Here is a 14,268-nt window from a genome sequence, read left to right on the forward strand (position 1 = left end):
AGGGTGGAGGGGGTTAGAAGCTGGTGAAGTGGACACGAAAAGACTGGAGGGAGAGAGTGGGTGTCTCATTAGGCGGAGAGTAATTGGGAGTGTGTAGCAAGGTGTATATGGGTTTTTGTGTGAGAGACTGACTTGAGTTGTAAACTTTCACTTAAAGGACAATAAAAATTATTTTTAAAAATTAAAAAAAAAATAAAAGAAATTTAGATAAGAAAGAAAGAAAAAAACTTACTGGGGTAAAGACAAAATGAAAATGGGAATTAATAGCTACTCCAAAATGGACAATGAGAACACCTGATGTCAAAACCTGAGACGTGGCCAAGGCTGTATTCAGAGGAAAATTCTTAACCTTAAATACTTCGTGAAGGACTAAAAATAAGTGAAACTCGAAAAGAGTCTGGCAGTTCCTCAAAACATTAAACACAGAACTACCATATCACCCAGGAATCTCAATCCTAAGTATGTTCCCAAAGAACATGAAAGCAGGGCTCAAACACATCGTTGCACACCAACGTTCAGAGCAGCACTGTTCACAACAGCCAAAAGGTGGAAACCCAAGTATCCACCCACAGATTATGGATAAACACAATGTGGTCCACCCACATAATGGAATACCACTCAGGCATAAAGGTAAATGAAGTCCTGATACAACATGGATGAGCCCTGAAAACATGCTCAGTGAAATAAGCCAAATACACAAGGACACATAGTGTATGATCCCATTTACAGGAAATGTCCGGAACAGGGAAATCCATACAGACAGGAAGCAGATTAGTGGTCACCAGGGGCTGCGGCTGGGGTGGGGTGGAGAATTATTGCTTAATGGGCACAGATTTCTGTTTGGAGTGACAAGTTTTAGAAAAAAAAACAGTGGCAATGGTTGCACAACTCTGTGAATATAATTAATGCCACTAAATTGTATGCTTAAAATGGCCAAGTTTTATGTTATAAATATCTTACCATAATATAAAAAAAAATAATAAATTAAATTAACATACAACCTTTATGGTTAGAAAAGCAACAAAATAAGCCACAAATGGGGGAAGGGAATAATTTTTAAAAGCAGAAATAAGTGAAACCAACAAACAGGTGATAATCAATAAAACCACAGGCTGGTTCTTTGAAAAGAGACATTCATTCTAAATCCTACCAAAGGTAAAAAAAAAAAAAAAAAAGAAAGCTTCATGAATAAGGTTATAACTACCGATTCTGAGCTTTTAAAACTATAAACGAATAGTATAAAATTAAAAGAGAACACTATTAAAAAGTCTAAAGATATACAAATAAACTTTGAAATTCCAGATGAAATGGGAGATTTTTTTTTGGAAAATATATACATTGCCCAAATTGAGAAGAAAAACGGAATAAATGGATCAACAGTCAACATCCATGGCAGCAGCAGTCAAGAAATCAATGTCCCAGGTAAGTAAAGCACTACTGAAGAAGAATAAAGTAGGAGGGCTCGCACCACCTGACCTCAGAACGTACTATACGGCTACAGCAGCCAAAACAGCCTGGCACTGGTACAACAACAGATACACTGACCAACGGAACCGAATTGAGAACCCAGATGTAAATCCATCCACCTATGGTTACCTGATCTTTGACAAAGGTCTGAAGTCCGTTAAATGAGGGAAAAGACAGTCTTTTTAACAGGTGGTGCTGGCAATACTGGATGTCCATCTGTAAAAAAATGAAACAGGACCCGTACCTCACACCATACACAAAAGCTAATTCAAAATGGATCACAGACCTAAATATAACACCAAAAACTATAAAGATCATAGAAGAAAAAATAAAGTCAATGCTAGAGACCCTAATGCATGGCATAAATAGGATACAAACCATAATTAATACAAACACCAGAAGACAAGCATGATAACTGGAAACTTCTAAAAACTAAACACGCTCATCAAAAGAGTGAAAAGAGAACCCACAGACTGGGAAAAAATTTCGGCTATGACAAATCTGACAAAGGTCTAATCTCTAAAACCTACAGGAAAATCCAATACCTCTACAACAAAAAGACAAATAACCCACCTAAAAACTTGGCAAGAGACATGAACAGACACTTCACCAAGGGAGACATCCAGGCAACTAACAGACACATGACGAAATCTTTGCAATCATCAGCCACAGGAGAAACGCAAATCAAAACCACAGCAAGATACCATCTCAACCCATTACTGGCACAAATAAAAATAACTGAAAATAACAAATGTCAGAGAGGCTGTGGGGAAACTGGAACTCTTACACATTGCTCGTAGGAATGTAAAATGGTACAACCACTATGGAAAATGCTACGGCGCTTCCTTAAAAAGCTAGAAACAGAAATACCATACAGTCCAGCAACTCCACTCCTAGGAATATGTCCTAGAAAAACAAAAGCCATCACACAAATAGACATACGCACACCTATGTTCACTGCAGCATTGTTCACAATGGCAAAAAGATGGAAACAACCTGGATAAACAAACTATGGTACACACACACAATGGAGTACTATGCAACAATAAAGAACAATGAGGAATCCTTGAAAGATCTCACAACATTGATGAATCTGGAGGACATTATGCTGAGTGAAATAAGTCAATCACACAAGGACAAATATTGTATGAGATGATTATAAAAAACCAAAAGGTTTACACACAGAAAAAAACCGTCTTTGATTGTTACAAGGGAGGGGGGCACGGTGAGAGGAAATCACCGACTAGATAGTAGACAAGTGTTAACTTTGGTGAAGGGACAGACAACACAATATAGGGGAAGTCAGCACAACTTGACCAAGGTGGTTAAGAGTCTGGCTGCTAACCAAAAGGTCGGCAGTTCGAATCCACCAGCCGTTCCTTGGAAACCCTATGGGGCAGTTCTTCTCTGTCCTATAGGGTTGTTATGAGTCGGAATCGATTTGATGGCAACAGGTTTGGTTTTTGTTTTTTTAAGTCATAGAAGCTTCTTAGACACATCCAAAACACCTTGAGGGACCGAGTTACTGGGGCTGAGGGCTGGGAATCATGGTCTTGGGGGATATCTAGGTCAACTGGCACAACACAGTTCATAAAGACAATGGTCTACATCCTAATTTGGTGAGTAGCAGCTGGGGTCTTAAAGCTTGTGAGTGGCCATCTAAGATGTATCTATTGGTCCCATCCCATTCGAAGCAAAGGAGAATGAAAAAACCAAAGACACAAGGAAAATATTAGTCCAAAGGACTAATGGACCACATTAACCTCAGCCTCGACCAGCCTGAGCCCAGGCAAATTAGATGGTGCCTGGCTACCACCACCCACTCTGACAGGAATCACAATAGAGGGTCCTGAACAGAGCCAGAGAAAAACGTAGAACAAAATTCAAAACCTCAAAAGAAGATCAGACTTACTAGTCTGACAAAGACCGGAGGAACCCTCGAGGCTATGGCTCCTGGACACCCTGCTAACCCAGAACTGAAGCCACTCCCAAAGTCCACCTTTCAGCCAAAGATTACACAGGCCTATAAAACAAACAATAATACACATGAAAAACATGCTTCTCAGGTCAGTCAAGTATATAAGACAAAATGGGTAACACCAGCCTAAAAGCAAAGATGAGAAGGCAGAAAAGGACAGGAAAATTGGATGAACAGACACGAGGAACCCAGGGTGGAAAGGGGGAGAGCGCCATTATACTGCAGCCAATGTCACATAACAATTTGTGTATAAATTTTTGAATGAGAAACTAATTTGCACAGTAAACTTTCACTGAAAATACAATTAAAAAAAAAAGCTATAATCAAAGATTACATCCCAAAATAGGCACTGGGACCTGATGGTTTTACTGATGACTTTTGTAAAACTTTGAAGGAACTAAAGATGCCTGTCATCTAAATTCTTTCATGTGGTCCAGAATATGCAAGAAAGTTCTCCAACTCATTCTACGCAGCTAGCAATGTCTTTATTGGAAAGCCTTACAAAAAAAACACCAAAAGAGAAAATTATGGACCACTTAGGAACATCCATGTGAAACTCATAACATACCTGTAATGGAACCCAGTGATGTATTACTCAAGTGTTTTACTGAAATGTTTCAGAAATGACAATACAATATTCTAGGCTGGCTCTATAAAAGATAACCTGTTCATGTAAACAACTTCACAAAGGAGCCCTGATGGCACACTGTTAAGCACACAATTGCTAACTGAAAGGTGTACAGTTTGAACCCACCTAAAGGTTCCACTGAAGGCACTGGTGAAAAATAAGGCTCCAGGAATTGACAGAACACCAACTGAGATATTTCAACAAATAGATGCAGCGCTTAAGCGCTCCCCTGTTTATGCCGAGAAATTTGGAAGACAGCTACCTGGCCAACTGGCTGGAAGAGATCCATATCTAGGCCTATTCCCAAGAAAGGTGATCCACCTGAATGCAGAAATTATCAAACAATATCATTAATATCACACGCAGACAAAATTTTGCTGAAGATCATTCAAAAGCGGCTGCAGCAGTATACTGACGGGGCACTCGCAGAAATTCAAGACAGATTTAGAAGAGGACGTGGAAAAAGAGATACCATTACTGATGACAGATGGATCCTGGCTGAAAGCAGAAAATACCAGAAAGATGTTTAGCTATGTTTTATTGACTACACTAAGGCTGTGTGGATCATAACACATGGTGGATAACACTGCGAAGAATGGGAATTCTGAACACTTAATTGTGCTCATGAGGAATGTGTACATGGATCAAGAGGCGATCGTTTGAACAGAACAGGGGATCCTGCATGGTTTAAAGTCAGGAAAATCCGCATCAGGGTTCTATGCTTTCACTATACCTATTCAATCTGTATGCTGAGAGGCTGGACCACAAGAAGAAGACCAGGGCATTAAGATTGGAAAAAGGCTCATTAACAACCTGCGATATGCAGATGACACAACCTTGCTTGCTGAAAGTGAAGAGGACTTGAAACACTTACTGATGAAGATCAAAGACCACAGCCTTCAGTATGGATTACACCTCAACATAAAGAAAACAAAATCCTCACAACCGGACCAATAAGCTACATCATGATAAATGGAAAAAAGACTGAAATTGTCAAGGATTTCATTTAACTTAGGTCCACAATCAACACCCATGGAAGCAGCAGTCAAGGAATCAAAAGACACATTGCATTGGGCCGACCCGGCTGCAAAAGATCTCTTTAAAGTGTTGAAAGCAAAGACGTCACCTTGAGAACTAAGGTGCGCCTGACCCAAGCCATGGTGTTTTCAATCGCCTCATATGCATGTGAAAGCTGGACACTGAATAAGGAAGACTGAAGAATTGATGCCTCTGAATTGTGGTGCTGGCGAAGAACACGGAATACACCATGGACTGCCAAAAGAATGAACAAATCTGCCTTCGAAGAAGTACAGCCAGAACGCTCCTTAAAAGCAAGGATAGCAAGGCTACGTCTCACATACTTGGGACATGTCGTCAGGAGGGATCAGTCCCTGGAGGACATCGTGCTTGGTAAAGTAGACAACAGTGAAAAAGAGGAGGACCCTCAACGAGATGGACTGCCACAGCAGCTGGAACAACGGCGCAAGCACAGCAATGATTTTGAGGATGGTGCAAGCAAGGGCAGTGTTCCGTTCGGTTGTGCGTGGAGCTGCTAGGAGTCGGAACCAACCTCGACGGCACCTGACAACAGACAATGGTGGCCCCACAGGACAAAGACCTGGAGATCTGCTCCTGTAAAGACTACGGTCTGGGAAACCCTATGCGGCACCTGTACTTTGTCTCACGGGGTCACTGTGAGGTAGAATTGACTGGACGGCATCTAACGACAATCAGCTTCACCAATTAACAGAGCAAATTCACAGGTTCACCTTGATAGATGGCATAAAAGCACTTGATAATATCACACTCTCACTTCATAAAATCTCTAAGTAAACCAGGAATAGAAACATCCTTACCTGATTAAAGAGAATTCATCAGCAACCAACAGCAAGGGCGCACAGGGTCGCTAGAAGTCAGAGCGACTCAACAGACCTGACAACAACAACAACGGCAATTATCACAGCAAACCGTCAGACACGGCGCTTGCTTGCTGTTGCCTCTTACGTAGCCATGTCAGAGTGGGGTGGTGGTCGCTGGGTGCCACTGAGTTGCTTCTGACTCCTAGCGACCCAACGTCCTACGTACAACAGGATGAAACACTGCCTGGTCCTGCATCATCCTCACAACTGTTGCAGCCACTGTGTCAATCCATCTCGTTGAGGGTTTTCCTCTTTTTGTGACAGGGGTGGGGAAGGGGGTAGAAATACAGAAAGGAGATAATAAATAAATAAAAGGCAGAAATATGTCAGCAAAGGAGAACTGACCTGCCGGTACATGATTCTCTAATCTGAAAGTCCAAGACTGCACAGCCTGAGGCCGTCACTACTGGCCACACATGGCTATTTACATTTAAATTAGTTAAAATTAATTGATTAAAATTACACGGGCCACATTTCAAGTGCTCACTAGCCACATCTGACGAGTGGTGTGGATCTAGAAAGTTCCCATCACCACAGAAAATTCCACTGGGCTGCACTGGTCTAGGAGAATCAACTGAAAAGCTTTTAAAACTTAGTAGCGGTTCGGAAAGAAATAGTTCAAATCAGATAAAAAATAAATGTGCAAAAATCTATGGCTTTCCTAAAAAGATGCTACTTAACGCTATTCACGACAGCAAAGAAAATCTATAGAATTACTAAATGGAATCTTAGCAATAAATACCAAGATCTATACGAATAAAACTATAAAACTTTCCCAAAGACACAAAAAAAACCCTGAATAACAGGAGCGAGAGATCGTGTTCCGTACTCTGAATGGTCAGCTCTCCCCAACCTAGTATCTCTGGGAAGATCAATCACTCCAATAAATTCCTTCAGCATGGGACCAAATTGATTCTAAAGATCACGAGTAACCAATAAGCCAGGGGTCAGCAAACCACAGCCCAGGTGGAGCAAATCTGGCCCACCATTTGTTTTTGTAAATAAAGCTTTATTGGAACACAGCCACTGCTCATCCGTCCATGTATCGTCTACACCTGCTTTTGTGTGGCTACACCTGAGTTACGCAGCTGGTGACAGGGACTGTAAGGCCACCGAATACATTCACTCTCTGACGCTTTACAGGAGTCTGCTGGCCCTGCACAGGAGTCTGCTGGCCCTGCACGAGAACGTAGTTCCAGAAGGAAAGAGGTTTTTCCTGTTCCAGTCACCACCTTATCCCCCATCCCCAGCACCATGTCCCAATAAATATTTGATGGTTGCACAGAAGGATGGATGATGACTGATCCTGGGGGATTAAGTAATATGAGGCCAGCTGAAAAAGTTTTGACAAAGAACAACAATGAGGAAGCACTTGCTCAGAGGTTCTCAAAATACCACAAACCTACAGCCATCAAAACAATATTACTGTTATATAAAAACACAAGAAATAAACAAATGGCACAGTAGAGACCCAGAAACAGATGGGGACAGTCTGCGGCTGCTCTCAGTGCCTCTGCACCTGAGCCCTCCAGTGGCTCATTCTACGCTTCAAAGCAGATCTGGTCACTCCCTCCTGCTTCAGCCTTGCTGTGGCTCCCACTTGCCCTGCTCCTCTGGCCTCAGGCCCCCATATCCCCAAACCTGGACGCTTCCCTCCGTCCCCACACACCCTACTCAGTGTCACTTGTTCAGGACATGGTGCCAGGACCAGGTCCCCCATCTCCCTTCACTGGTCTTGGAAAAATCCACCTCCACCTCCCGCCAGACTGCAGCCTCTGTAAGAGCCAGGCCCCTCTCCCACATTTCTGGGTATCCCCGCCTTACCATCAAGCAAACAGACAGTCCAGTGTCACAGGACACGTGTCCCCAGGGCAGTTCTCCAATGCTGGTCGTACTGGAGGGCCCACCAGCCCCACCCCTTCCTAATAGTACTACCAACCCTGCCCCATCCCCGAAGATCCCGCAGTTAGGCGGGAGGGCAGGCATGGTGACTTCGCCCTACTTATCCCTGCTTGTTCCAAGCGGACAGACAGCAAGCACAACTATACCGAGCAGTTAGGACACGGCACATGCGGAAGGCTGGGGGACAGAGGGACTCAGGGGCAGGAACCTCTCTGCTAAGTGACACCAGAGAAAACATGTGGAGACCAGCTGTACCTAAATAACCCAGAAAAAGGGTCTCAGCAGCACAACTGAAATAGCACCCACACGGCAGCCCGGGGGAACATTCCACAAGGAGCAGCAGGAACCCGAGCCCCCTCAACCCAGGGGCCCTCAGGTGTGATGGGACCCGGGTCGGGGGGCCTCACCCCAAGGGCTACCCCTGCACCCTGGCAGAGGGAGGAGCCTGGACCAGCCCTGCCTTCTCCAGAAACAAGGGCTGTGAGGACCCCAAGGAGTCTGGGGGCATATAGGTCTTAAAAAGGACCCCTGCCCAGGTGGAGCTGAGGGTGCAGAAAGGGGTGACCTTGCCAAAAGGGACCCCTCTGGTGGGAGAACTAGGGGAGAGGAGCAAGTAGAACCCACTGGGCCCACAGAAAAGGATGGGTGCCCTCTGGTGTTTCTGCCAAGGTCTGGGGCAGGGGTCTTGGGGCCAGAGTGGAGTTAACTCAGAGCTTGAGAAGATGGGGGGTGCTCAGGCCAAGGGTAAAATGGATGCAGGCGGGGAGCGGCCAGGAGTCAGGGCTGGACAGGAGGATCCCTAAGCTGATGTAGGGCTGGGGTTCCACCTGGGAAAGGGGATCTTGGGGGAGACAGGGCTGGAGTTGCAGGGTTGGGGGTCACATGGCATGGGGGTCTCTAGTGCAGACCCGCTTTGGCAGAGTGCAGGGTTCTTTTGGTGGGGGCCAAGCAGCCTGGGGAGGTAGGAGGGGGATCAGGGAATTCTGGGGTCCGACAGGGTCTAGGGGACTGTGGGGTAGGGGTCTCTGGTGGGCATCTGAGGGGCAGGGCCAAGAGTGGAAGAGTGTGGGATTCTGGGGATGTGGTGAGGCAGGGACCTGGGGATCACAGGGTCTGGGGGTCTCCTGAGGGGATCATAGGTCAGTAGCCAGACCCAAGATCCTCTGGTGGGGTTCACATGATTCGGGACCTGGGGGTTCTGGAGCCTGGAGGCCCAAAAGTGGTGGGGTGCAGGGTGGGGCCGCCGGGTTCCGGGGAGCATGCTGACCGGGTTGGGTTCACTGGCAAGACCCAGGGGTGGGGGAATCTTGGCCGCAGGGCCTGATGGCAGCAAGGACCAAGGATGGGGGCTCCAGCAGGAACATGGGGGCCAGTGGTCTTGGGGTGGGGTCTCTGATGGGATAGGGGTTCTGGGCGGTGGGGTCCGAGGCCTGGGGGTCAATGGCGGGGACCTGGGGTCTCCAGCAGGGAAGGCGGGTGAGGCAATGGGTGTGTGGCATAGCAGAGCCACAAGGTCCCCGGCAGGGATGGGAATCGGGGATGGCTGGTGCAGAGATGGGGGCCTGGCACAGGGTAGGGAAGCCCAGATGTCCCCAGAGAGGATGCGGGTGTGAGGTCCCTGGCCAGGATGGGGGCCTGGAGTAACATAGGCCCGGAGACCCCGGCGGGGAGACGGGCCTGAGAATGGCGGTGCGCGGTAGCAAAGGCCCCCGCTTCTCGGTGGGGATGGGGGTGCGAGGTAGCGGAGGCACAGAGTAGCGGAGCCTCGCGGTCCCGGAAAGGATCGGGTGTGGGGTCCCGAGGGGACGGGGTGCGGGGTCCGCAGGGGGGGTGGGGGCCTGGGGATGGGAATGCCGGATACCAGGGACGATAGGGTTCGGGGATGGGGTGCGGACTACCCGGGGGGATGGGATGAGAGGATGTGGCCTAGGGTAGCGGAGGCCCGCAGTCCCCGCCGCGGGGATGATGGTGCGGGGTCTCCGGGGGGATGGGGTGCGGCGTCCGCGGGGGATGGGGTGCGGCGTCCGCGGGGGGATGGGGTGCGAGGATGTGGCCTGGGGTAGCTGAGGCCCGCAGTCCCCGGCGGGGATGGCGGCGCGGGGATGATGGTGCTGGGTCTCCGAGGGGATGGGGTGCGGGGTCCGCGGGGGACGAAGTGAGGCGTCCCCGGGGGATGGGGTGATGGGTCTCCGGGGGATGGGGTGCGGCGTCCGCGGGGGGTGGGGTGCGGAGTCTCCGGGGGGGTGGGGTGCGGGGTCTCCGGGGGGGTGCGGTGCGGGGTCTCCGGGGGGGTGGGGCGCGGCGTCCGCGGGGGTCCGCGGGGGTGGGGCGCGGCGTCCGCGGGGGTCCGCGGGGGTGGGGCGCGGCGTCCGCGGGGGTCCGCGGGGGTGGGGTGCGGCGTAGCGGAGCCCCGCGGTCCCCGCGGGGTGGGGGTCTGGGTCGGGGTCCGGCCCGCGCCCACCTGTGCGCCGGGATGCGCTGCGAGCTGAGGCCCTTGCCCACCAGGAAGTGGACGTCGCAGAGCACCTCGTTGTTGAAGAGGAAGGCGAAGCGCTCCTTGACCGTGGGCTTGGTGGCCTGCCAGTTGTACACGGGCTCGCGCAGCAGCGCCGCCCCGGGCCCCGCCGCCTCCTCGGCCGCCCGCTCCGCGCCCGTCGCGGCCTGTGCGCTCGGCCCGGGGCCCGGCGGGGGCGGCCCGGGGGCGGCGGGGCCCGGGGCGGCGGCGGCCGCGTTCCCGGGGGCCGGGGGCGCCGGGGGGGCGGCGGCGGCCGCGTTGGCGCTGGGACCCGGGCCGCCCCCCGCGCCAGGCCCGACCCCCGGCGGGCAAGACGCGCGCCCGCCGCTCCCACCCGCCGCCATCTTGTCGGCTCGGCGGCGCCGCGGGGGCGGGGCGAGGAGGGGAGGGGGCGGGGAGGGGCGGGGCTGGGCGAGGAGGGGAGGGGCTGGGTGAGCAGGGGAGGGGCTGGGTGAGCAGGGGAGGGGCTGGGCGTGGAGGAGCGGGGCGAGGAGGGGACGGGCTGGGCGAGGAGGGGAGGGGCGGGGTGAAGAGGGGAGGGGCTGGGCGAGGAGGGGAGGGGCTGGGTGAGCAGGGGAGGGGCTGGGCGTGGAGGGGAGGGGCGAGGAGGGGAGGGGCGGGGTGAAGAGGGGAGGGGCTGGGCGAGGAGGGGAGGGGCTGGGTGAGCAGGGGAGGGGCTGGGTGAGCAGGGGAGGGGCTGGGCGTGGAGGGGAGGGGCGGGGTGAGGAGGGGAGGGGCGGGGTGAGGAGGGGCGGGGCGGGGCGAGGGGGGGCGGGGCGGGGTGAGGGGGGCGGGGCGGGGCGAGGAGGGGAGGGGCGGGGCGAGGAGGGGAGGGGCGGGGCGAGGGAGGGGAGGGGCTGCGCGGGGAGGGGCGGGGCGGGGCGAGGCGGGGAGGGAGACGGGGGAGGGGCAAAGGAGAAGGGAGGCCGTCCAGGGCTGGAGCCCCCCAGAGAAAGGCCAAAGAGGAGGATTGGGGGCAGAGGCCCGGGCCCGGAGGGGGCCGGGGAAGGGTGCAGGCTGCGAGGAAGGACCGGGGACCCCAGGTCTGAACCCGGGAGACTGAACCCCAGAACCATGTCTCTGAACCCCGGGGTTCAGAACTCCAGGCCCCCAAACCCAAGACTGCAGCCAGATTCTAGATCCTGGGCCCTGGGCCCTGAATCCCAGAAACCGGACCCTGGACTTCGAATCCCGGACCTGGACGCTGGAGGTCAAACCTCGGGTGCTGGAACCCGTGTACACCCCAGTCTCTACACCCAAAACGCCAGGCTCAAACCCAAGACCCCAGATTCTAGATCCTGGACCGTGACTGAGTCCCTGACTATGAAACCCGAACTCTGAAGCCCGGCCTTATTCTAAAGCCTAAGCCCCAAACCCCAGACCCTGGACTCTGAATCCCGGACTCCAGATCCTAGATCCCATATCTCAGATCCCAGACCCTAGATCCTGTACTTCAGACACCAGATTTTACATACCAGATCCCAAAACCTCTAGCCAGATCATAGACTTCAGATTCCAGAACTCAGACCCCAGGCCTGGACTCTGAACCCTATTCCCCAGACCCTATACCTCAGACCCAAGACCACAGACTGTAAACTCCAGACCCTGGGCCCCAAATCCCAGAGTCCAGATACCTGACCTTAAACCCTGGACCTCAGAGTCCAGATCCTGAACCCCTGGCCCCAAATGCCAAACCCCTGACCCTGGTGCTCTGCCTGCTCAGTGGAGGGGACCCCATTGTATAGAGTGGGCAAACTGAGGCCCAGGAGGCTGCTGATGTATGGGGGAGGGGGGCATTCAAGACTCAGAAGACATAAAGGTGTCTTCTCTGGGCCAGGTCTCAGCTGGGGGGTGTGAACAGAGCTTGGAACCGGAAAACCACTACCCACACCCACAGTGCCTAAGGGAAACAGCGACAAAATACCAAGAAGAGGAGACAAAGGGAGCTAACAACATAAAACAGGGTTCCTGCATGGCCGGTCCACTAGCCCTTCTAGCTCACCATCTTCCGGCCCCCCTCACAGGATATTGACCTTGGCCACCGCATCTTATAGAATCCTACTTGGCCAGCTCAGTGCCCTTGCTCTCCAGAGTGAAAAATGTGTCGTTAGGTACCCTCAAGTCGGTTCTGACTCATAGCGACCCTACACACAACAAAACGAAACACTGCCCAGTCCTGCACCGTCCTCACAATCGTTGTTATGCTTGAGCCCATTGTTGCAGCCACTGTGTCAATCCATCTCATTTAGGGTCTTCGTCTTTTTCAATGTGCATAAATTCAAACTGTAAAACTTTATAACCGTGGACAAATACATTTGGAACCCGGGGATTACATTGTTTTTTAAGTTTTATTTTTTTTCACTCTACAAGTACTATATGAAAAATAAAAGAAAACTTGGGAAAGACAAAAATGTAAGAAAATGAATATCATCTCTTGTTCTCTAACAATGCTCTGTAAGAGGTCTGCCCAGGTGGCCCACCACTTGTTGTTGTAAATAAAGTTTTATTGGAATACAGGCATACCCACTTATTTGTTCACGTATTGTTTCTGGCTGCTTGTGCACTACGATGGCAGAGTTGAATAGTTGGAACAATCATATGGCCTGCACAGCTAAAAATATTTACTGTTTAACCCATTACAGAAAATGTTTGTGAACCTATTCTTTATGATATGCCTACTTAAATGTTTAACCTCTTACCCAAAGTATAATTTTACCATTTTCTTTTTTTAGTACGTTTTTTAAATTGGGTGAACATACAGATAACAAAACATTTCGACAATCTTCACATGTGCAGTTTAGTGAAATTAAATACGTTCATTCTGTCATTCCTGAATTTTTCCATCACCTTTAACGAAAATGCCATTTCCTTTTATCATTTGGTGAGTTGTATGAGTTTCTGAAGATCTTGAATATAACTTGTGTAATTTCTTATGTTTCATTTATCAATATAAAATGTTAAGTCCAAACCAAAACACTTATATTGATAGTATCTAGAATAACTGCTGATTGTTTCTCTTAGTAAGTAAAGAATGTCTGCCTTGAGCATTGTGCTCTTTTGAAGAACTGGTATATAGGATCCAGTTGACAACAGCAACTCAAAAGGTTAGATGAGAAGCTTAGGGGGCAGTGAGCTCATGTTAATGGGGAAGGAACACTTCAGAAAAGGAGGGTGAGAATGGTTGTACGTTTTGAAGAATGCCATCAATGTCACCGAATTGTACACGTAGAAATTGTTGAATTGGTGTGTGTTTTGCTGTGTATATCTTCACACAAAAAAGATTTATTAAAAAAAACCCCACAAAGCTGCTGGCTGTAAACCAAGATCTAAGATAACAATTACATTATAACCATGAATGTGAATGAGTCACTGGCCGATTGGTCCAGGGATGTCCACGTTTCCAGCCCTGGCCAATGAAATGAGAAAAAAAGTCTGCACAAACAGGCAGAATTTGGGAAATCTGAGCGAGGAGGGGGCCTGAGGGCAGAACCATGGCCCTAGCCTCCAGGATGGCAGAAAGGAGAGACAGAAGGAATCTGGGTCTAGGATGAAATTACTAAACCGCCCTGATCACTGCATGCCTGAAAGCCGCTCTAGCCCGGGGCTTTCTGTTCTGTGGGCTAATAAATGCCCTACGGTTTTAAGCAGGTTGAGTCAGGTTTTCTGTTACTTGCGGCCAAAGGTATGTAACCGCTGCAGCTGCCCTTGGTGAACACCTCCTTCTAATGACAGAGAGGGAAGGGCCTTTGATCTTGTGTGCCCTGTAATAACCCCGACACTGTGCACCAGCTATATAAGCAACTACCTGGTAAGCACTGTCTCGATTATTTGTGACAACATAATAAGCTACCCAAAAATG

At 50.2% G+C, this 14,268-nt stretch overlaps 1 protein-coding gene across 1 annotated transcript in view; it reads right to left on the reverse strand.

Moving 5' to 3' along the window:
* BTBD2 (BTB domain containing 2) overlaps nt 1-10,783 on the reverse strand; it is a 41,833-nt gene extending 31,050 nt beyond the window's left edge. The window contains exon 1 of the mRNA XM_049876211.1: nt 10,356-10,783. Coding sequence (XP_049732168.1) covers nt 10,356-10,753 — 398 coding nt within the window. The 5' untranslated portion in view covers nt 10,754-10,783. The remainder of the gene's footprint in view (nt 1-10,355) is intronic.
* Between the last annotated feature and the right edge of the window lie 3,485 nt (nt 10,784-14,268).

This window comes from Elephas maximus, chromosome 3 (genome assembly GCF_024166365.1).
Source record: "Elephas maximus indicus isolate mEleMax1 chromosome 3, mEleMax1 primary haplotype, whole genome shotgun sequence".
NCBI classification, from domain to species: domain Eukaryota; kingdom Metazoa; phylum Chordata; class Mammalia; order Proboscidea; family Elephantidae; genus Elephas; species Elephas maximus.